The 24,154-nt window shown below is 49.1% G+C and overlaps 3 protein-coding genes across 3 annotated transcripts; 2 read left to right on the forward strand and 1 right to left on the reverse strand.

The window, feature by feature from the left end:
• The first annotated feature begins 2,203 nt into the window (after window positions 1–2,203).
• On the forward strand, window positions 2,204–3,605 carry LOC112891458 (putrescine hydroxycinnamoyltransferase 3-like). Its single transcript, XM_025958336.1, has one exon. It carries the CDS (start codon window positions 2,217–2,219, stop codon window positions 3,603–3,605), a length of 1,389 nt encoding a protein of 462 aa, XP_025814121.1. The 5' UTR covers window positions 2,204–2,216.
• A 2,014-nt stretch (window positions 3,606–5,619) lies between these two features.
• On the forward strand, window positions 5,620–7,588 carry LOC112894055 (taxadiene 5-alpha hydroxylase-like). The gene is made up of 2 exons (XM_025961628.1): window positions 5,620–6,666; window positions 6,758–7,588. The coding sequence occupies exons 1-2, from the start codon at window positions 5,643–5,645 to the stop codon at window positions 7,258–7,260; spliced, it is 1,527 nt and encodes a 508-aa protein (XP_025817413.1). The 5' UTR covers window positions 5,620–5,642; the 3' UTR covers window positions 7,261–7,588.
• Window positions 7,589–10,588: 3,000 nt separating this feature from the next.
• LOC112894336 (bifunctional phosphatase IMPL2, chloroplastic) lies at window positions 10,589–21,534 on the reverse strand. Its single transcript, XM_025962003.1, has 9 exons — window positions 21,088–21,534; window positions 13,343–13,421; window positions 13,153–13,247; window positions 13,023–13,072; window positions 12,587–12,711; window positions 12,416–12,482; window positions 12,243–12,332; window positions 11,441–11,552; window positions 10,589–11,170 (listed from the first exon to the last, which is right to left on the reverse strand). The coding sequence occupies exons 1-9, from the start codon at window positions 21,404–21,406 to the stop codon at window positions 11,100–11,102; spliced, it is 1,008 nt and encodes a 335-aa protein (XP_025817788.1). The 5' UTR covers window positions 21,407–21,534; the 3' UTR covers window positions 10,589–11,099.
• Window positions 21,535–24,154: the final 2,620 nt, after the last annotated feature.

Below are 24,154 nucleotides of genomic sequence, written 5' to 3' on the forward strand. Positions count from 1 at the left end.
AATGGTATCGGTTCGTGTGGTTCATATATTCTAATATGAAGGAACTAGTCCAATCATGATAGTCTAAGTAGGTTCCGACCAACTTATAATCCTTATCCTTTCAAATATAGCACCTTCATGTTAATCATTTTAATAAAATATAAAAGAGGTGCTAAGCTGGGTTGTAAATATTTTTGGATGTGGGGTATTACAGATGTATCACAGCTGGTACATCCGTAGCACGAGTCCATGTCAGCCCTGAAGAAAGGTGAGTGTTCTTTTCTAGTAGAATTAGTGCCACATTAATTCTAAGTAGGCTCAGACAATACTTATAATCCTTACTGCTATAAAATAGTATCTACAGGTTAACTTTTTTACATGACACGAGGATAAAAGTGGAATGCACATGTAGACGCAGGAATTATAGTTCGTACAATGCAACTGCTAGAGTAAGTCGATTCAAATGAACAGCCAATGCGAGAGTATTGGCGCAAATCACATTGAAAGAATTATTGTGCTCCTCTACCTTTACCCCACTAAAGTTGAGGACTAGTGTCCTCAATCATAAATGTTATTATTCTCTATGTTGAACTTGATCAAATTTATTAAAATAGTTTAACTTAGAAAAAATTCAAAATCCTTTACACTTGTAGAATGAAGGGAGTATCATTCCTAGCGACATGCAACAGTTTTATTAGTGCCAAGGATTCCTTTGACTTTAAAGCAAAGTATTATATGTACCATACAACTTGTCTCTTTGTTAAGATAATATTCCCACTTGTTACAAATAAGTGTCATTTGCGTTGCCCATAATCAATCGTGTTTGAACTTTGACTATCAGTATATTTAGGATATTGGCCTAGCACTGTTACAGTACTCTAATTACCTCCTACTTCCTCTATCTCAGATTATTAATCGTTTTGAATTTTCTAGATTTATGGACTTCGTTATGCACCTGATACCTGACATGGTATATTTGTAAATGTACAGTAAAAATTATGAATTTAGAAAAGTCAAAACAACTGATAATTTAGGACGGAGGGAGTAGGAGATAATACCTCGGAAAAATCACATTGTTAGATTAGACGAAACAATTTAATAATTAAAATAATAAAATAGAGAAACGCCGCCATTTGCGCCGGTCCCTCACAGGATCGGCGGCTTCCTTTCCTTCCGACGCGTAATGGAATAGTTAGCTAAGCTAGTCACGGTTAAAAAGCTGACGACGTGTTACTGCACGTATATGCGTATGCATCCAGGGTGATGGACCCCCGGGCAGTACTCCGGCAAGGCCGCCATGGCCTCGAACTACAGCTTGCAGATCGTGCACAATTCGCGTCGCAGCACGCGCGACGTCGTGGACGCGCCCGAGCCGCTGTAGAGCATGTCAGCGCCATGGCCGCAAGGCCGTTCGTGTACACGGTCCGTCACCACCAGGGGCCGTGTTGGCCAGGAAAACGGAGCCTCCGATCCTCGGCTCCTCGCGCGTCCACCGTGCACGCCAACTTCTGATTTCGGATAATAATAGCAAGATAAGAGTATTGGGCCCAATAAATCTAATCACAATATATTTGTCTATTTTTCTTTTTCAAATAAAAATTATATAAATATATATTTCTCCTATTACCTCTTAGGAAGTAATATATTATAATAACCTTTTAGATCTTAAGTGCCCGTGCTTTGCTATGGGTAATACAAATTTTACCCGGACCTACATAGGACCACCAACTTTTTGTTCTTTCACTCCGTGTACATGCCGCGCCATGACCGCGTAAGGTATTGATTGTTCGGGTTCCTACTAGGATTCCGATTGATTTGTTCGGGTTCCTACTAGGATTCCGATTGATTTGTTCGGGTTCTGATTGGGATTCCAGTTGATTTGTCCGGATTCCAATCAACGGATCAAGGAATCATTGCTCGCTTTAGAAACGGTAGAGATAGAGACTTAGATAGCATTTTCAAAATAGTATAGCTTTGCTCTATTTATATAACTTTATATAATAGGAGTAGATAGACAGTAAGACAGGGGAGTAAGATTCAATTACCTAGGAGTTTTGAGTTGTCTTTATCCTAGCAGCATCAGAGCCGTGCATTTCAAACAAAAGATTCCGTTGACTTTCATCGATATCCACACACACTACACATGCCTCTAAGAAACTTGCACCGTAGTATAAACTTGTTGCCACAAAGAGCAAAGCTACCAGACAATCAGTAGTAGTCCATCAAGCAGCAGCAGAATGGCTGGCGTTAATGGCAGCTACGACTTGCATGTCCGAGTCGTGAGCCGGCGCCTCGTGAAGGCCTCCGACTCCTCCATCAAGCCACACGTCCTCGCCGTCTCCAACCTCGACCTCATCCCGCAGACCATACAGACATCCATGTTCTGTATCTACCCCCGGCCGCCCAACGGCGACTTCAATGCCGTCGTCGAAACCTTCGAGGCTGGGTTACCTTCGTTCCTCAACCACTTCTTCCCGTTCGCCGGCCGCATCGCTACCAACCCGAGCTCCGGCCTCCCCGAGTTCCACTGCAACAACCGAGGCGCGGAGCTCGTGGTCGGGGAGGCCGGCGTGGCCCTGGCGAGCCTGGACTACGGCACGATGACCGCGTCGGCGCGGCGGGTCCAGCAGCCGTACGGCGAGGGCATGGCGCTGTCGGTGCAGCTGGTGTCGTTCGCGTGCGGCGGCTTCGCCGTGGCGTGGTGCACCAACCATGTCCTCGTGGACGGGAGCGCCCTGAGCATGCTCGTCAGCGCTTGGTCCGAGCTCGCGAGGTCAGGGACGCTCTCCGCCGCTTCCCGGCCAAACCACGACCGCTCTGTCTTCCGGCCGCGCGCGACGCCGTCCTACAGCGCCTCGCTCAACAAGGCGTTCACGCCGCTGGACGCCGAGCGCCAGGTCAACGTCCTGACCGCCGAGCAGAGCTCCGTCGAGCGCCTCTACTACATCGAGGCGTCCGACGTCGCCCGGCTGCGCGAGGCGGCGAGCTGGGACGACGGCGGCGAGCGCGCAACACGGTTCCGGGCAGTGTCTGCCTACCTTTGGAAGGCCCTCGCGGGCGTCGTGGGCGCCGCCGACGCGCGCTGCCGCATGCAATGGTGGGTGGACGGGAGACGGCGGCTCACGGAGCCGCCGGAGCTCCGGGCCGCCATGCGGAGCTACATCGGCAACGTCACCACGTCCGCCATCAGAGAGGCGGGCGTGGACGACGTCCGGCGGATGGCGCTACCGGACGTGGCGGCCATGGTGGGCGAGGCGACCGCGGCGCCGGTGTACGACGAGCACTTCCAGGAGCTGGTGGACTGGGTGGAGGAGCACAAGGCCGACCGGTACGTCGAGACGGCGAGCCTCGGGCTGGGCAGCCCGACGCTGAGCGTGACGGCGTTCACCTCGTTCCCGGTGGACACGGACTTCGGCCTCGGCCACGCCGCGATGGCGATGCCGACGACCTCGCCGACCGCGAGGCTGTGCTCGGGGTACGTGCAGATCACCGCGCGGCCCGATGGTGACGGGTCGTGGATCGCTAGCGCCTTCCTGTGGCCACGGCTTGCAGCGGCGCTCGAGTCCGACGAGCCGTGCGTCTTCAAGCCTCTCACAGCGGAGTACCTTGGCCTCCTTGCTCCGTAAATCCGGCACGGTCGGCTCAGAGGAAGTAGTATTTATAAAAAGCGGACTGTTTCTGTTGTTGTTGACTTTTGGTCCGTCAACCCTCGCAAGAACCGGTTACTGAGGGTCCGAAACCGTATGGAACCCGTGCCTGGCCTACAAAACCGCAGAATCCAACAACCTTCGCGTGAACCGGAGAAAACCGGAATCCTCGGCGCAAAACTGGCGCGCTGGAAGGAAAAGCTCGCGTACCGCAGCGCACACGGACTCCTGCGGTCCTGACATTGGGCCGGCTCCCGCATCCGAATCCCGCACAGGCTGCACAGCAACAGCAACACACGCGACGCTATATGCTGGGCCAGGCCATGCGGGTGGATCACACAAGCCGCAGGCAAGGACACCAAAACCAGTAGCTCGACATTGGATCAAACAAGTGGGCTGGGCCTGCTGAGAGAGCTGTGTGCATAGATTGTGTCTTTATGTCAGCATGACATCATCCATATATATGTGCCTTCACGTACGTTAAGATAGGTATGCATTTCTTTCTGAAACAAATTAGAAAATAATAAAAATTAATTCATGGAGCTAGAAATAATACCATCATAAACCATGAAAAGGATTTTCCGACGATAGAATAAAAAGGATAGGAATTTGTGCTCTTATAGAGTACTTGAAATTGATCCAGGGTCTGAGCATTTGAGCAGAAGCTCAGATTTGGAATTTGGGTAAGTGGAAAAGGATACGGAGGATAAATAAACATTGAATATTCATATTCGAAATCCAATTTTTATATGAACAATACGGCTAAAGTCCATGTATATGCTAACTGTAGGAATTCTTGCAGGAAAAGAGCAAAGGCGTGATTTGTACTACTATTTTGATAATGATGTCTCTTCAAATTGTTTGTGTATAATTTAATACCATTTTTCAACTATTTTATGTGGGACATAAATTAAGCTATAATATGAGTACACGTTTATTGGGCCTCCGGGCTCGTGGGAATTTTGTTTCTCCCATTGCAACGCACGGGCATTATTGCTAGTAATTATTAAGCATATACTAATCCTTGTCAGGGAAAAAAGATTGCTCAGGTTCAGACATATGGCCAGAGAATGAAACTCTTCTCTTCTTGAAGTACAAACGTTATTGAAAAAGAAATGAGTAAAGGACGGTTACGATTACAATAAACATCGAATTCAAGTTTAGTACAGAACGGTGAGTCGAGGTTCAGAATTCAGAGCAGCAAAACACACATGGCAAGTAGTGCAGCTGCAGCAGTGAGTGAAATGGTTGGCCATGCCCCAGAAGCAAAGCATCTGAAACTTTGCAACCGAATAGGATACTGTGTGTACTGAACTACACGTTTTCCGTTCAGCATTCTGTCAGCTTATTTCGGTTCAAGAGATGGTGCATCGCCAGCACTGTTTTATGCGTTTAGAAATAGACAGAACCAAGTCAAAGATTCTACAAATTTATTAGAAAACAATGGGTAGATCCATCAAAAACAATTTTGCTGTATGGCAAAGTGAACGAAAAATGACGCGGTGGCGGCGGTGATATTCAGAATTCAGAGGCGCATTGAGGGAAAGCCGTCAGCAAGTTCGTTGGGCGACGCGTGCTTCAGACTTCAGAGGAGCGCGGCGGCTGCCGCGCTTCCTGGCCGTGGATCCGAGTGCTCGGCCGGAGCCCCGGAGCGGTAACACCGGCGGAGGCGAAGTGGCGAACTGCGAAACTATTGTTGAGACTTGAGACCGGTCTGGCTGGGCTGGGCTCAGGAAATGAAGCCCAGTTGCAAATTGAGCCCGGTCTTGCGATATATAGCCAGTTTGCCAGAGGTTGTCACAGAAGTCCTTCTGTCTCCTCCTCCCACGGAATCTTCAAGATCCTCAACAATGCGGTACGCTCTCATTTAGTTCCTAATAAAAAAGTTAACAATCCGGAGGAAATCCTAACAAGAAATCAGATAAGCAAGCTGCAACAGGAGTCATGCTACGAGCCTACCGCTATCAATGAAATCAGGCGGGGGATTCTCTCCCCTAATGTTGACCCTCAAAAAAAATGCTACGAGCCTACGGTACAAGCCTACAAAGGCCATTCTCCGTGTCAGTCCTCTCCATCGCGGCTCCAATTTCTCATATGGATTTCTCTCTCCTCCTAGCGCTCATGGCCATCGCCTTGCCCGTGCTCCTCCACCTCCTAGCGAGAGCGAGGAAGCCACGGCCGGGCACGGCCAAGTTGCCCCCGGGCTCCCTGGGCCTGCCGGTGATCGGCCAGAGCCTCGGCCTCCTCCGCGCCATGCGCGCCAACACCGCCGAGCGGTGGGTCCAGGACCGGGTCGACAGGTACGGCCCGGTGTCCAAGCTGTCGCTGTTCGGCGCGCCGACGGTGCTCCTCACGGGGCCCGCGGCCAACAAGTTCGTCTTCTTCAGCGGCGCGCTGGCGATGCAGCAGCCGCGGTCCGTGCAGAGGATCCTGGGGGAGAAGAACATCCTGGAGCTCATGGGCGCCGACCACAAGCGCATCCGCGGCGCGCTGGCCGAGTTCCTCAAGCCGGACATGCTGCGGATGTACGTGGGCAAGATCGACGGCGAGGTGCGGCACCACCTGGACGAGAGCTGGGCCGGCCGGGCCACCGTCATGGTCATGCCGCTGATGAAGAGGCTCACGTTCGACATCATCTCCCTGCTGCTCTTCGGCCTCGAGCGAGGCGCCGTCCGCGACGCCCTCGCCGGCGACTTCGAGCACGTCATGGATGGCGTGTGGGCCGTCCCCATGGACCTGCCATTCACGGCGTTCCGCCGGAGCCTGAAGGCCAGCGCCAGCGCTCGCCGGGTGATCGCCGGGATCATGCGGGAGACGAAGGTCAAGCTGGAGCGGGGCGAGGCCTCCAGGAGCAGCGACCTCATCGCGTGCCTGCTCAGTTTGACCGACGACAGCGGCGCGCCGCAGCTGAGCGAGGAGGAGATCGTGGACAGCTCCGTGGTGACCCTCGTCGCCGGCCATGACACCTCGTCCATCCTCATGACGTTCATGGTCCGCCACCTCGCCAACGACCCGGACACCCTCGCCGCCATGGTCCAAGGTAAGAAACCCAACTAGAACGCACCATTCCAACACGTCTCCACTCTGTTTTGAGGGCTCTGACCACGCCATGGCTACCGGTGGCGGCGCAGAGCACGACGAGATCGCAAAGAACAAGGGCGATGGAGAGGCCCTGACATGGGACGACCTGGCGAAGATGAAGTTCACGTGGCGCGTCGCGCTGGAGACCCTCCGCCTGGTGCCTCCCGTGTTCGGCAACTTCAGGCGAGCAATCCAGGACACCGAGTTCGACGGGTACCTCATCCCCAAGGGATGGCAGGTGTTCTGGGTGGCGAGCGCGACGCACATGGACGCCGCCATGTTCCACGAGCCGGCTAAGTTCGACCCGTCCAGGTTCGAGGACCAGCCGTCGGCGACGGCCCCGCCATGCTCGTTCGTGGCGTTCGGCGGCGGCCCGAGGATCTGCGTCGGCAAGGAGTTCTCCAGGATCGAGACGCTGGTGACGATGCACTACCTGGTCAGGCGGTTCCGGTGGAAGCTCTGCTGCAAGGAGGACACCTTCGTCAGGGACCCCATGCCGTCGCCGCTGCACGGCCTACCCATCGAGCTCGAGAACAAGCCCTCCTCTCCCTGATCAGGACAAAGATTGGCACTTGCAGAGAGCATTTGCACAACAGGGTTACACCAGAAAGATGCTCCACATGGTATAACAAAAATGTTCCACGTGGTGGCACCACACATAGTGTATAATAAAAATAATAGTGTAGTGAGACAGTGTTGTTACCATCAGTTGATATCTTGTACACGTAAACAATATCAAGATGATATCAGCTGATGGTATTTCTTAGGCCTTTGTTACCGTCAGTTGTTGGAGGGTGGGTGTGGATGATTGGTAGGGGTGGCTTGGAAGTTGCTACCATTCAGCTTTACATTGATATATCTGCCCATGTCTCTATCGACGATTTGGAGAGCTCCTTTTTCAGTTGTCTTTTCAAGCATGACAGCGTAGCACCAATCATGCAAAGATGCTAGGGTTAAAAGAAAATTACCCGCTGTACATGAATTGCTGAACAAGGTTTAAAAAAAATCTGACTACTCATTCCTGCCATGTTATCCTTACACATTAGTTATTGCGAAATTGCAATACAGTGACCATCGCTATGCCATTCAAAACAGACTGCAAGCTCTGTTTTGTTGCCATCCTCGGCTTGTGTCTTAATTGACGTCATTGTGCTGCTCATCTTTATTCATCTGCAGTGCAAGATGATATCAACTCATCATTACCATCAGTTGTAAACCTTTGTTACAATCCTAAGCAGATTCGAACATTGCTAAATGAATAATTACGTTGTATTCACATATTTTGTAGAGAAACTTGGCATGCAATCCACATGAGAATTCAGTCAGAATTATTCAAGGACCCAGAAACATGTCACATGACTCCGCACCGGTATGTCCACTCCTCCCTGACCCGCTCCCGTGCTTGAAAATCGAGCGGTAGGGAGTGGAGGACCATCACCACGCACCGAGGAGAGTTAGAGTATGTTTGGATGCGTCCGAGTATAATTTCGTCTGGTCATATTGAATATTTGGACACCAATTAAAAATATTAAATAAAAATTAATTATAAAACTAATTGTATAAATAAAGACTAATTCAAGAAACGAATCTATTAAGCCTAATTAATTTATCATTAGCACATATTTGCTGACAACATGGTCAAATTATAGACTAATTAGTCTTAATGAATTCGTCTCGTGAATTAGCCTCCATTTATACAATTAATTTTTTAATTAATCTATATTTAATACTTCTAATTGGTGCCAAATATCTTATGTGACGGGAAACTTTAGTCCCCTCATCCAAATACATCCAAATAGGCCTTAAGGTTCCGGGTCAAAGGCATCTCGAAGGAAGCTGCTCCGCAAATGCGATCACCACACCTTTGATAGTTGGAAGTTCTCCAAAAGTATGACTACGCGGATGAGGGGCCAGCTAACACGTGAAACACTCCGCCTGGGGAGTACCGTCTTAATTATTCGTTCGCCGGAACCAGAAGTTCGCATTCCGAAATAGGGTCGACAAAGCACCCGACGGCCGAGATGTGCATTCGTACAAAATATTTTGTACAGACAGTTGAAAGGATTGTCATTTCCGGCTGAAGACCTACCTACTCTCTTGTCCTTTCCCACGTTATCATGTGATGATTCCAGAGTCCAGGAGCATAAGTAAAAGGCTTTCCGCGCATGCCATTAGTTTGTTGTATTGTCTAACACTTTTTTTTCTAAAAAGAAAGGAAGGATAAAGTAAAAGAAGGACAATTGCCCCCTATTAGTCAAGTACCCCTCTTCCTATTTTGTTTTGGGGTTAAAATGGCTTGATGAACCCTTCCGTTCACACGCACTGGCCCCATTCACAGTTTGCTAAGTTTCTGGAGATGATGAAAGATGCGCAGATTATTTGCACCGCTCCTATTATTACCAACCAGGGGGAAAATAGATAATGAGCATGAGGTAGGGAGAGGAACCATGCATGGATATTTTATGCTAGGCCCGCAACAATTATTGGAATTAGATGCAATCCACGATTTATTTTAATATGAAATATTAAATAAAAGCATGATAAAGATAGGAGAATGATCCATGATATTTGCATTGATAAACAAATAGCATACGATAGCTACTGCAACAATAACAAATTGAAACAAGAAATTTAAAAGAGTGCATGCCAAAGTGGGACCAGTGCCGAAAGTATCACATGCAGGGTTATCCAGATCAGCCCAAATTCTAATTGGATCTGTTCGACGTAGCCGATCAAAAATTGTTGCCATGCAGAAGCCCGCAGTGCAGATGCTGAGATACGCCACCGGGAAGTAATCCTTCACATCAACTCGTTGGGAAGTAGTCACCACGAGCAGTTTCGAAGATGCGCTCCTAAAACTTGATTGCCCTCCACTTGGTATATAGCAAAATCGAATTGTAGAAGGCGACCCAACACTGACATTCTACCGATTTTTTTGCATTTTGGCCCTTTTCTGAAAAATTTTCATGTTTGGATCTCTGGGTGAGATAAACTTATCTTTGGATCCTAGGGGTCGGCACCATAACTCACGGCACCGAGCTAAAACATCTCGGCGCCGTGACTTATGGTGCCGAGGTGTCTTCCCCTGTTGCACAAGGCAGCTGAGTTGGCGCCGACAAGAGGGAACACGCCTCGGCACCATGAGTCACAGTGCCGAGACATGTTAGATCGGCACCGTGAGTCATAATACCGACCCCAGTGTCCAAAGTTGAGTTTACATCCCCAAGGGTCCAAACATGAAATTTTTTTTAAAAAAAATTCCGAATTGCAAAAAGTACAGAACATTCTACACTAACATCGGCGACAATATTTCTTAACTTCGTCCGTGGAAATGCTGAATCGTAGCTGAGATCAAACGTGCTTCTCACCCTGTTTTGGCGATGTGTATTAGTGTATCTCTAGCCTGTCTTCACTTTGTCTAGAATTAGATTCCGCGTAACTTGTTATTCTTATATGCTGCCTGATGGCGTGTAGTACATTTTTGTGGCGATCACGACCATACCAGTCAACCGCCTCGCTTAAAAATGGTCGGTCCATTTGACCCATCTGGGCAGGTGCCCTTTTTCCATTCCAAGTTGAATCATGGTGCTACTATCTTGTATTTTTCTCCTGTCATAAATACTTGACGCTTTGACTCGAATCTGGTCATGATATTTTAAAACTTAACGTTAAATTAATAGTTTGAAAATATTTATATTTACTTCAAAAGTACAAAAAAAGTATGTAGATTTGTCTAATAAAGTACCTTCACATTCTAAAAAGAACAAAAAATGGTGGCTAAAGTTGAAACGTGATTACGTGAAGACCATAAAAAGTCAACCGCATCACATATTTTTGACTGGTGGGAGGTTTTTATTTCAGAAACTATCACCTATACCACGTATCAGTATTGATTCTCTGCATTAACTTTTTATTCCTCCTTTCTGAGGAACGCTGCACCAGTATTTGGTTTCACACATTGGCATCTAACCTGTCACTGACAAATCTTCAACCCGATCGGCCAAATTTACAACTAGTCTCACAATTCTTCAACAGATAGCTGCCATTTGGCGAGGCTCAACGCAGGGGTCAGTCAAGTCAGAAAAGCATCACTCCCAAATCCAGGCTAACATATGCCTTGGCACGGTTCAAAGTTCAAACCAGACCTGGAAATCATCTTAGCTCGCAATTCGACCAGCGTGCAGCACCAGATAAGCCAGGGGAGAAGCAACACGAAACACGCTCTTGATCAAGCTTCTCCAAGCACTGCAAGGTGCAACGGAATTCCTTCATAGTTTACAGCCATGCTGTGGATTATTAGGGCAGGGCCAGCCGATTGGGGGCAGCATACAGGCGAAGCTTATTGTTGGTTATATCACCTGCAAATTGTATAGGGCTTATCTAAGCAGCAGGCTAGCGCCACTGCAGTGCATCAAGAGCCTGTTTGTGGACACAGGCGTCTCCAGCTGCTACCACGTTGAAACCTGCAAAAGGAACCAACAATGCAGTGTGAGAAGAACTGAAGATATGCTCATCAAAAGCAGTAAGTTGCATGATTGAAGTGACAATAGGACAACTTTTTTGGTGTGGTGCATGTTGGCACACAGGTTGATAATCGTATCAAATCACTGAAACAAGATCAATGTTCACATGAGGCCACAGTGTTCTGCTGTAGGATTGAGGCTGCGTAGAAAGGACCCATAGACAACAAAAAAGAACTTCATCAATCTTAATGGGAAGAATGGAGAATATACTTGTGGGCCGTGATTCTGCAGTGACAGGCCAATGGAGCTTGTCCCCCCTCCAATCAGTTATTGACCCTCCAGCTCCTTCAATGACAGGTACCAAGGAGAGGAAATCGTATGGCTGCACCAACACAATGAATTACCATAGTATGTAACTTTCATTCATCCAGGCAGTACATGTATGTCAAATTGGCTGCTGTTTTTTAGTTCAGCAACACGCAACAGCTGACACGTAACATTATAAAAAAACCCGCATATGACCTCTTTTTTTCTTCCCCCAAGATTGTAGCATGTGAAGTCAAATGCAACTTCAGAAAATTACTTTATGAACTTCCGTTCTTTATCATGAATTAAGATAGTTCTGGTGGTTATTTACAGTCCCGTAAAGCAATATCTACCACACAGATAAGACTAAAAGAGGAAGAGAACTTTCAGGCTTGCTGCTAGTCTGCTATTCATGCAGGATTGCTCAATATGGTATGCATAAAACATCAATCCAGATAATAATGAACCAAACACATTCGAAATTCAGATGCCCACTGGTTTTGATTAAACTTGAATGTCCTTAAGATGACTTGAGCGTTCAAGATTTATGTATGCATGGTCGTCAAGTCCATTCAAGCAAAGCATTAAGTAATTCTATCTTGCTAACAAATCAGACATTAGCTCTCTAAAACTGGCATGCAAACAATCTAGTCAAAACCGACTCTATTTGCTTGATTTTGGTGTGTTCACTCGTTGAGCAGTCAGAAACAATAGAAAACAAGAAACTCTGAATTGAAGACAAAATCTAACAAGACGGTAATCATACCTTCAAACCTGATTCAACAACAAGATCCACAAAACCAGAAGCCAGAAGAGCATAAGCGTAACAATCACAACCATAAAGTGGGACTTTCACCTGGCAATAGATATGGCAAAATGCATGTGAGTAATGTTGACAATTGCAGGAATTGAATTGAGCAAGATATGCAATGCCCATACCTTATTTCTTACACGAATAAATGCATCTTCAGCATCTCCTTCAAAGAGATGTGGGCTTGTTGTATATCTGTCATATGCACAACACTGAATGGTTACATTGTAATATATTATTCAAGAATGTAAAGATTTGTAACCAAATGGCATCTAAATACTAAAAAACAATATACATACAAGTAAGCTTGTGCTAGTAAATTACAAGAACGAACAGATATTTCTTGTCCATTCAAAGTTGTTTGTTTCCCATCCACCCCAATCCATCGTTCTTGCATGATTGGCTGGTCAATTACACCAATAACCTATGGAAAGGAAGTGAAAAAGTCAAGCCTAACTAAGCAAATAGCAACATGAAATACCTCAATTAGAAAAGATGCCCACAAAAAGAGTTTTTCAAGAAATTTCTTACAAAGATATGATTAAAATAACTAATGATTTAGAGAAGCTGCATCAAAACACCATATAAAGTTAGTTACTGTTGATATAACTAACAGTCATTATATACACATATAATGCTATGATCGCTTATATAGTGGTCAAAAAGAATTAAGAAATGGTAAAACACCAAGGAAAACAAAGGCAGTTGGACATGAGCAAGAGAAAACTAGTGTACCGGCTTCCCGTGGTGCAGAAGCGCTATAAGAGTACCAAAAAGAGGCTTGCCTGTAAATAATCAATTAGCAGTCATTATAGTTAAGCTCCATTTAATTTGCTCAGTCATAATATGATTAAAGATTCACTACCAGTTATGAAACTTTTAGTTCCATCTATTGGGTCCAAAACCCAAACATAATCAGCAGAATCCTCCGCACATCTCCAACCATTCTCCTCACCAAAACTGCATGATTAAAGTAAATGTTGTAATTGTATTGTTCAAGGTGCCTCAAAAGTGAACAGAACATTGTAAGCACAACACAAGCAAAGCAATCTCACATGGCATGTGTAGGGAAGCTCTTCAGTATAACTGACACCATTGCTTCTTCTGCTTCTCGATCTGCAATGGTAACAGGACCTGGACCGTATTGAATAAGTCCATAAGTTCAAAACCAACAAATATCATTAACATATTATATTGAGTCCAAGGCAAGTATCCTTTGACCTTATCAAATTAGTCAATAGGGATAGTTGGTTTCAAGACACCCTGGAATCAGCCCAGTGCTATTATAAAGTACTTATTGATGTTGGTGTGTTCTTCCTATGTTTCATAACAAATTTCCAAGGAACACATAGGTGCACAAAGGTATCAACTGCAATGAGTGCTCAATACTTTGTTGATTTTGGAATGAGTTACACCAGATGATACTTTCTTGCAGAGAATGCATAGTGTCAATATTACTGTGCCCAATGATCCAATGTTGCACTCGCATCATTGATGCTAAAAATGGAGGTAGAAGAATAGAAAACAAAATGATTTTGCCAACATCTATGTGTGCATGGAATGGATCACAAAGTGATGAACCATGAATCCGTAGTTTTTACTCATTAGCACTGTATATGGGAAAGGTAGGGAGCAATAGCACAAGCGCACCTAAGCTTGAGTATGAAGGCCTGAAAGCAATGCAAAACTAAAGGCGTGGGGAGGAGACAAGCTCAAATAAATCAGTTAGCTGGAGAGTATGTGTGCATGAATCAGGGCAAATCAACCAAGCCCCAACGTTCCGCATCCTAGTTCTAGTGGCCCAATGCACATTTGGTATGGAAATTAGATTTTCAGTGTCTGGATGAAGATAGAGAGAGCTGTATCAGTAGCTTGCCAAAGAGGCAAAAAAAAATTAAACAAAATTACCAAACTCAACCTACCCAAGTCAGTCAATTGATGAAATTGACTTGGTGCTGTGACACAGTTCTGCAGAATGAGTTGATAAGGGAGTTGTACAATTCTACGAGTATATATTATTGTCTCGATTAGAACTTCACAATGCTGGGCTTAACATTCAAAAGAGTAATTTACTTTGATTACAACAGTCAATCACGCTCCCAGTCAGTCCCTAACAGTTCTCTGGACTTTTTTTCTCGAATACGCAGGGAGCCGTGTATCATTGCATTAAGAAAAAAGAACCCAAAGAATACAACACACCCAAGCCCACGTGCACACACCCCCTCAGGTAGAATTCTGTTACCAGTTCTCTGGACTTGAAGGTAAAAACATAACTATACAAGGACGTAATCAGAAAGGGCTTTAGAACCCTTGAATTCTCCAGTCAGGACATCAGCAGAACCAATGAAGGTTCCCTCAAGGGCACAGCTAATGAATTGAGTAATTTGCAAAGGTCCTACTGAAGGACATCATTAATACCTCACTCCATTAGTTAGTGCTTTAAGTAATTTCATACAATCCAAACTATCATTGGATTGACCATCATTCAGCAAAGTTTCAAATAATTGTGATCCCCTATCCCAATCAGCACCCGAACTGTTATCCCCTTCTAAAAGTCCTTTCAAACAAAGTATCCTCCTCTTGCAACAGAACTAGACTCTCGTCACGGTACACTAAATGCTAAGCCTTGTCATTCTAAACATCATAGGATTTGAAACAAAGTATCCTTCTCTTGCAACAGAACTAGACTTGTCACTGTATACTGTTAGATAATTACCCCTGCTCTAGCTTGCATCTATTATGCTGGTAGTAGTAGGAACTCTAGCTCTCTTTTGGCCATGCCTTGCCATTGTCTGGCGTCAGCAGGCAGTAGGTAGAGTAGTGGCAGTATGGCAGCAGTAACAAGTAGTGGAGTAGTGGTAGCAACAGTAACAGTTGTAGTAGTGGCTGTGGAGCCATACCTTTTACTTCTCCCTTGACTTTGTTGATGTATATATATGAAGAGATCCAGTGTGCTTCTTTCCTTCTTCTTGTTCATCTTCCACCTCCAGGCGTGTGTGTGTGGGGGAGTAAGAGTTTGAGGGACCTGATCAAGGATCAGTGAGTGAGGTAGAACCAACAATTGGTACGACCATGTCTACCTCTAGCGCGCCACCCCCACCTCCTGATGGCAACCAGGAAGGGGCGATGACTTATGTCGTCAAGAAGACGATGAGAGACATCGGCAGTGCGCAGTACCCCATGCTCATGCATACCAACTACGCTGAGTGGTCGGTGATGATGAAGGTGATGCTCCAGGCCAGGGGCCTGTGGGCGGCGGTGACCACGAGTGCCGCCGATGAGCAGGAGGGCCGGATGGCCATGGAGGGCATCCTCAAGGCGGTCCCGCCCGAGTTCATCACCACGCTGGGTGAGAAGGATACCGCCAAGGAGGCCTGGGAGAGCCTCAAGACCATGCGGCAAAGTGGTGACCGTGTGCTCCAGGCTAAGGCGCAGCAGCTCCGGCGGGAGTATGAGGCCGTCGCATTCCGTGACGGCGAGGCCATCGAGGATTTCGCGCTGCGGCTCACCACAATGGTGAGCCAGTTGGGGAAATTGGGCGACACCATCAGCAAGGAGGAGGCGGTCGCCAAGTTCCCGCACGTCGCGCCGCCTCGATTCGCGCAGCTAGCGCTCTCGATTGTGACACTGCTCGACTTGAGCACGCTCTCGATTGAGGACGTCACCGGGCATCTAAAGGTGGTCGAGGACCGCGCAGAGGCACCCGCGCAGACGACCGTCAGCGGCAAGCTACTCCTCACGGAGGAGTGGAAGGCCCGCGTTCGCCAGCACAAGCAGGGGGAGGGATCCTCTGCTCCACGTGGTGGCGGCGGAGGCGGAGCACGTGGCAAGCACCGCGGCAAGCTGAGGCGGAAGGTGGATGGCGGCGGCCAGAACGGTGGTGGTCGCGCTGCGGACAAGGACCGGTGCCTCAACTGCGGCAAAACCGGGCACTAGGCCCGTGAGTGCAAGGAGCCCCGTCGGCAGGAGCGTGCACATCTTGCGCAGGATGACGACGAGGGGCCTGGACTCTTGATGGCGCAGGTGTGCACCATCAACGCTGAAGCAGAGGAGGACCAGCGCGCGCGTTGTGCTCGATGAAACACGTGCGTAGGTCAATCTGGGCCAGGAAGGCGGCGAAGCAGAGGAGCTGTGGTACCTCAAATCTGGCGCGAGCAACCACATGACGGGAAATCGCGAGGCCTTCTCCGAGCTCGACACCGGTGTTATCGGCACAATCAAGTTCGGCGACAACTCCGCCGTGGACATTGGTGGTCGTGGGACAGTCCTCTTCCACTGCAAGTCGGGGGAGCACCGAGCACCGACGGATGTCTACTACATCCCCAAGCTCCGCAAAAACATCATCAGCATCAGCCAGTTGGACGAGCGGGGCTGCCAGGTGCCGATCGACGGCGGTATCCTCCACATCCTCAATCGCGAGCGCAAGCTGCTGCCCAAGGTACACCATGCCAAGAATCGCCTCTATGTCCTGGAGCTGCGCATCGCGCGCCCGATCTGTCTGGCAGCAAAGCGCGACCACGAGGCGTGGTGGTGGCATGCACGGTACGGCCACATCAGCTTCGACGCGCTGACAAGCCTGGCATAGTGCTGCATGGTGCGTGGACTTCCTCTGATCACGCACGCAGAGGAGCTGTGTGACAGCTACCTGGCCGGCAAGCTAAGGCGGCTCTCGTTCCCGAAGAAGACGTTGTACCGCGCTGAGGATCGCCTCAAGCTGGTCCATGGCGATTTCTGCGGGCCAATCACCCCGGCGACACATGGTGGCCGGCGGTACTTCCTCCTCCTTGTGGATGATTGCAGCCACTACATGTGGCTGCAGTTGCTCACCAGCAAGGATGAGGCGTCGCAGGCGATCAAGAGCTTCAAGGCTCAGGTGGAGACGGAGACAGGCGAGAAGCTAAAGGTGTTGCGCACTGATCGAGGTGGGGAGTTCACCTCAATCGAGTTTGGGCGATACTGCGCAGAAGAACGGGTAGAACGCTATCTTACGGCATCATATTCGCTGGAGCAGAACGGCGTCGGGATGGCTCGGTGCATGCTCAAGGCAAAGAAGATGCCGGCGGCGTTCTGAGGAGAAGCAGTGAGCACCGCTGTCTTCACCCTCAACCGCTCGCCGACGTAGAGCTTGGAGACGATGACCCCGTTCGAGGCTTGGCACGGGAGGAAGCCGGATGTCTCCTTCCTGCAGACGTTTGGGTGCATTGGGCATGTCGAAGTGACGAGGCCCAACCTGTCCAAATTGGAGGACAAAAGCATGCCCATGGTGCTCCTCGGGTATGAAACTGGGAGTAAGGCGTACCGGCTCTACGATTCGTGGGCGCAGCAAGTTGTTGTCTCGCGTGACGTCGTCTTCGACAAGGCGGCAAGCTGGGACCACGGTGGAGTCTGGCAACGGGGAAGCGCCGACGAGTGGACTGAGCAACTCCTTCATCGTCGAGTACTCGGAGTACTCCGGTGCAAGGGAGCTGGCCCAAGAAGGAGCACAAAGTCCAAGGGGGACATCCCCTATTTTGGAAAAGGGGAAGCTCCATCACCACCCCAATCCCCAGCAGGGGAAGAAAACACTACCGCTCCACCAGGCACACCGGCGGGGATCCACTTCGCAACTCCCCCGCCGGTAATCTCCCCTCATGTCGACGCCAGCTACGACGGCGAGCCACTCCGATTCCACACGGTGAATGACCTCGTCAGCGACGAAGGTCCGCCTGGGCAGGTGGCCCACGTGCTGGACGACCTCGAGCTCCATCTGGGCAGCGCTAAGGAGCCATCCAGCTTTGCGGCGGCGATGTAGGAGGAGTGTTGGCGGGCCGCAATGCTGGAGGAGATTACGGTAATTGAGGAGAACGAGGCCTGGGAGCTCGTGGATCCGCCAATTGACTACCGCCCGATCGGATTAAAGTGGGTGTTCAAGGTGAAGCGCAATTAGCGCAGTGAGGTCGTGCGGCACAAGGCCCGGCTCATCGCGAAAGGATTTGTGCAACGAGAAGGCATCGACTTCGAAGAAGTCTTTGCGCCAGTGACTCGCATGGAGTCTGTGCGCCTGCTGCTGGCCCTGGTGGCGACGAAGGATTAGCGAGGAGAGCTCATGGAGGAGCTGTCCGTACAGCAGGCGCGGGGCTTCGTCATCCTCGGCAAAGAGCACAAGGTGCTCCGCCTACGCAAGGCCCTGTACGGGCTGCGGCAGGCACCGTGGGCCTGGAACTCCAAGTTGGACACGATGTTGGTGTCCCTCGACTTCACCAAGTGCGCCACCGAGCACGCGCTCTATGGCAAGTCCACAGCGCGCGGGTGGTTGGTCATCGAAGTGTACGTCGACGACTTGATCCTGACTAGAGAAGATCAGCGGGACATTGACGACTTCAAGGCGGAGATGAAGAAGTTCCGCATGAGTGACCTCGGCCTGCTCACCTACTATCTCGGCATAGAGGTGGAGCAGGGAAAGAACGCCATCACGTTGTGCCAGAGCTCCTATGCTAGGAAGCTGCTGGAGCGCAGTGGCATGGGGGAGTGCAAGGGCTGTCAAACCCCCATGGAAGAAAGACTGAAGCTCAACAAGGAGAGCAGCGCACCCAAGGTGGACGCAACACACTACCGGAGCATCGTCGGAGGGGCTAAGGTATCTGGTGCACACCCGGCCTGACATTGCATTTGTTGTGGGCTATGTGAGCCAGTTCTTGAAGGACCCTAGGGAAGATCATCAAGCTGCTGCGAAGCACCTGTTGCAATATGTCACTGGAACTTGCGGCCATGCAGTGGTGTATCCCAGGGGAGAAGGAACAACGCTGGAGCTGACTGGGTTCAATGACAGCGACATGGCGGGAGATGTTGATGGGCGACAAAGCACCAGTGGTGTGCTCTTCAAGCTTGGAGCTTGCCCAATCACTTGGCAGTTGCAGAAGTAGAAAGTTGTTGCTCTATCTACATGCGAGGCAGAGTACATTGCAGCAGCAACAACGAGCTGTCAAGGGACATGGCTGCATCGGTTGCTGCAGGAGATCGTCAAGTAAGAACTTTGAGCTCCGGTGCTCATGGTGGACAACAAGTCCGCCATTGCTTTAGCTAAGAATCCCGTCCTCCACGACAGGAGCAAGCACATCGACACCAAGTATCATTTCGTTTGTGATTGTGTCGATGGAGGACGCATAAAGCTCGAGTATGTCGAGACTGCTCGGCAACTCGGGGACATCCTCACCAAGCCTCTCGGCCGTGTTCGACTCAGGGAGTTGAAGACCAAGTAGGAGTTGAGGAAATCAAGGAAGAGCAGTGCAGTTAGGGAAGAATTGTTAGATAATTACCCCTGCTCTAGCTTGCATCTATTATGCTGGTAGTAGTAGGAACTCTAGCTCTCTTTTGGCCATGCCTTGTCATTGTCTGGCGTCAGCAGGCAGTAGGTAGAGTAGTGGCTGCTAGTGGCAGTATGGCAGCAGTAACAAGTAGTGGAGTAATGGTAGCAATAGTAACAGTAGTAGTAGTGGCTATGGAGCCATAACTTGTACTTCTCCCTTGACTTTGTTGATGCATATATATGAAGAGAGCAGCTGCAGCTTAGGGTTAAGGCAGCACCATCCTCCAGTGTGCTTCTTTCCTTCTTCTTGTTCATCTTCCACCTCCAGGCGTGTGTGTGTGGGAGTGAGAGTTTGAGGGACGTGATCAAGGATCTGTGAGTGAGGTAGAACCAACATATACTAAGGGCCTGTTTGGCACTGCCTGGAGCAGCTCCACTCCAAAACTCCAGCTGGAGCTAGCTCTGGGTGGAGTTGGAGCTGGATGGATGGGATGTTTGGCATGGAGGGTGCCCCAGCTCCAGAAAAGAGAGTTTTGAGGATGGATTGTCCTTTTTGCCCCTTATTTGATTAACTGCACCAATAATGAGAGAAATTCTCGGTAACTACAACTACTCTTGCCATACATACAAAATAAAATGTTCATGAAAAGATAAAACACAAATATATTATAAAGAGAAAATTCCCCGTCGGGCGAGTGCGCTGCGGCTGTCCGCGAGTGCGGCTCGCGGCCCCTCGGTTTCACTGCATCAACGCCGTCAAGCACCCCATCGTCTAATCCATCGAAGAAACGAAGCAAAATTCGATAAGCACAGACCAAGATATCATATTTCACACAGTCGCTACAGCTACATGATTCGAGAGAGTGGCGTTGACAATTCGGGAGAGCGGCGCCTTGCAGATCGAGGAGACCTTGCTGGCGTGGGTGTGGCAGCAGGCCGAGCGAAGGACTCGGCACGGGTGGCATGTGGCCATCACGTGGGCCAGAGGTGGAGGTCGGGCGGCCGACGGCGCCCAGCTCCGGCAGCTCGAGCTCGGCCCAACCGACGGCGACGCATGTGGCGGCGGCGCCTTGGACCGTGCATGGAATGGGAGGGAGTCGGGGTAGGAGGAGGCGGACGGGGTCGGGGAAAAGAAAACGAACCAGTACATATGTAATCAGTGGCAAAGGTGGGTAATTTCACCTGAACTCCACGTTTAGGTCCACATTTGATGGTTCTGGAGCTGCAAAAGAGGTGCTCCAAAACTCCAAGCCAATTTGAACCACAGCTCCAGAGTTTTGGAGCTCTATGGAGTTTTGGAATTAGATTGTTTGGCTACAAAATTGTTTGGCGTTGGTGGAGTTCAGCTCCATGGCCATACCAAACAGGCCCTAAGTCTTGTTATTCTACAAGGAGCAGAGAACAACGCATGCTCTGAGCCTCTGAGTCAACAACCAGCACGCTATCCCCTAAACCCCAGCAGGACGCCAAACGAAATTACGAATGCGTGGTAATAGAGGGAAACATAGCACGCACTGTGGTCCTCCTTGTCGATGATCTCGACACGCTGGCGGAAGTACTTCCTGAGCACCTCCCCCGCCGCATCCGCCGCCCGCTGCGCCACCTCCACCAGCCGCTCCGTCGCCACCTCCCCAGCCGCCGCCGCTCCCGGGCCGCCCGCCCCAGCGGCGGCCGAAGCCCTGACCGACTCCATCGGGGGGCGCCCCCGCGCGCGCACGACCGCGGACGGCGCGGCGGGGAGGCGGAGGAGGCGGGAGCGGGGGTTAGGGTTTGCGGAGGCCGGGCTGGGGAGGGGCGAGGCGGGCGGGAGGGTGGTGGAGGAGGAGGAGAGCATTGGGGACGGGGAGGCGGCGGAGGTCGGGAATGGAGGTTTAAATGCCGGGCCGGCGGTGGAGGATGACGAGCGGAACACCGAGCACGAGCAGCGGCGCGGCGCGGTGGTTGGGTTTTGCTGCGTTCTGGCAGCGCGCCAGCTGCCGCTTCCAATCGTAGCTGGGCTTCTGGATGTGACGATGAGCCCAGCTGGCCGAGCATCTCGACTGGATTACTCGTATCTCTCTTCAATACCCAAAAAAAAACTATCTTTTCAACAATACAATTTTCAACAATACAAGTGCTCTAATAAATTACCAATTTCGTCATTAATATAAATTTTTTTATAATCACCAAAATATACCTCCCTCCTGCTCAAATGTAGGGGATTGCCCCTCCACTCTATCCATTGAGTAATTTATTATAGTACTTACTACCAAAAATACAAAAATTGCTATTAGTAATGAAGAGAGAAAATATATAAGATACGAGAGATCAGTAATTTGCTGAAAATGATCTTAGTGCTTCACTAGACATAATCACACGGTATTTTTAGACTTTCAGCTTTGCCCACTTCAGAATCAGAACCTTCAAAGATCTCCACATTGTTCCTCTCATCTAAAATACAAAAATAAACTTCAGTTTTCGTGAAAAAAATTCCCTCCATTCTAAAATATATGTTGTTTTAACTTTTCAGATTCATAGTATTTTTTATATACTTAGCTATAATATATATCTAGGTGCATAGTAAAATCTATAAACCTAAAACTCAAAACGATCTACATTTTTGAATTGAGGGAATACTTCATAATTGATCTATGAATTAATTTTATGTTGTAATGGTCATTGTTACAAATTCTTTTAGCTTAGGACAAATCAGAAGCAACGCCACGTTGAGTTAGCTAGTAAGAAATTTTTTTTGCCAATAGTGAGGCTCATATTCACCATCTATTGCTACAAAATTTTGCATACTTCTTGAGCGGTGTACCACAGTAAATTTAGAGCTAGCTTGTTTCTAGAAAAAACTAAAGCATCCTACATTTGGGAATGAAGAGGGTAAGCTCTGTATAGCTTTAGAATTATTGACATCATTAATTCTATAATTTTCTCCCAATTATCAAATGCATAGTTGCCTACTCCTTATCAGATGAAAGCCATTTTCTTAATCACCATACACACCCACTTCTGAATACAAACATAAGGCTTAATCACCTGTATATTGTGGTTGTGAATATAAGGCTCATACACATACTAGTAGGAAATAAATAAGCAAGTCCATTACACATAAACTTCAGGTGAAATCTCTTATTTATTTCAGTTGAAGCCATTCACTTAATCACGATAAACACCCAATTTCTAAAATAAACGAAGTACTAGGAACATCTCTTTCTATCGGCTGGTAAGCCAATCTGCATCTAGGATCATTGAAGTCCTGTCTTAAGCTCTAAATTACTCCACAATCTACAAACTGAGACAAATAGAACTACTTAAATGTCCTTTGGTCTTTTTCTTTCTTTCTTTTTTGCAGAAACACAATATTGACACATTTAGGATAATTGATCAACTATTACCGATTCACCGTATCGAATTTTCTCTTCTACCACAAATAGAGGTGATATATACAGGGCTATTCCCATTCGCAGGTGGCACTGGAACCGGAGTCTCGCAGAAGGCTCACCCACCTCCACCGCCGTGGCCCGTACGTGCCGGCGCGGCTGCCCCACCTCCCCTGCCGGCCGCCACTCGGCGGCCGCCCCAGCGCCTTAGCCACCACCCTCTTCCGCATCTACGTTTCTTCCGCGTCGACGTTAACCCAGCCCTCATCCTCAACTCCGGCCAAGCTCCTCGCCGCCCGCCGACTCGGCGCCTCCGCTGCCACCCTCTACCTGCCACCCTCTACCGCTACCGTCATAAGGTCCCTTCCTCTCCAACTCCGGTCGACTTCCCCCACCACCATCCCTACCCGGCCGCCATTCCCCACTGCCCTGGCGGGCGGCGCCCGCCACTCCGGCTCACCGCCGTCTCGACCGGCCCCATCCCCAGTTCAGCGACCTCCCACCACCTGTCTGTAGCCTGCAGTACAGCAGCCCCGCAACCCTAAATCCTAACCCCAGCAACCCTGAAACTCTAACTCCGGCGGTTCAGACGGCGCGGTGGGAGGCGGCGGCGGCGGGATGTAGCTGGACCTTCTGTGACGGGTCGGATCGGGGAGGTCACGTGCGCGAGCTCCATTATTCCCGATATATACTACCACTAGTCGAAGCTGGGTGTGGGGTTGTGTGTGTCTTGGGCTGATTGGCTGCCCACGCTGCCTTTGTTTGTTTGGTCTCCTTGCGGCCCAGGCCCAGCGCAGACACAAGGTCTCTGGTGTTTGGGGTCCGTAGAACATGTGTGCTGCATGCTGACGTCCCCTTTGGTCACATAAGTTTTTATTAATCTTTTTGTCCTTTTGAATAGTCTCTTCAAAAGGATGTTTGTCTGTCTCTGGTGGATGTAAAATTCTCTCCTTCGGAATATATACCGGAAAGGGTCTTTCCAAAAAAAAACGAAAAGGGAAAGGGAAAGGGAAAGGGACGGAAATGAGCTAGCTGATTGGTCGAGTCACCTCCTCTTTTGACCGTTTCGATCCTGACTTCATGTGATCATGTTCAGATGTTCACGACGCAGAGTGAAGGCACGAAAGAGACACCCATCATCGCAGTTGCAAACAATGTCACTACAAGGAGGTTAGAAAGTGGGGAAAAGAGGGGAAAGGCAGTTCTACACGACA

Source organism: Panicum hallii, chromosome 5 (assembly GCF_002211085.1).
Source record: "Panicum hallii strain FIL2 chromosome 5, PHallii_v3.1, whole genome shotgun sequence".
NCBI lineage: Eukaryota > Viridiplantae > Streptophyta > Magnoliopsida > Poales > Poaceae > Panicum > Panicum hallii.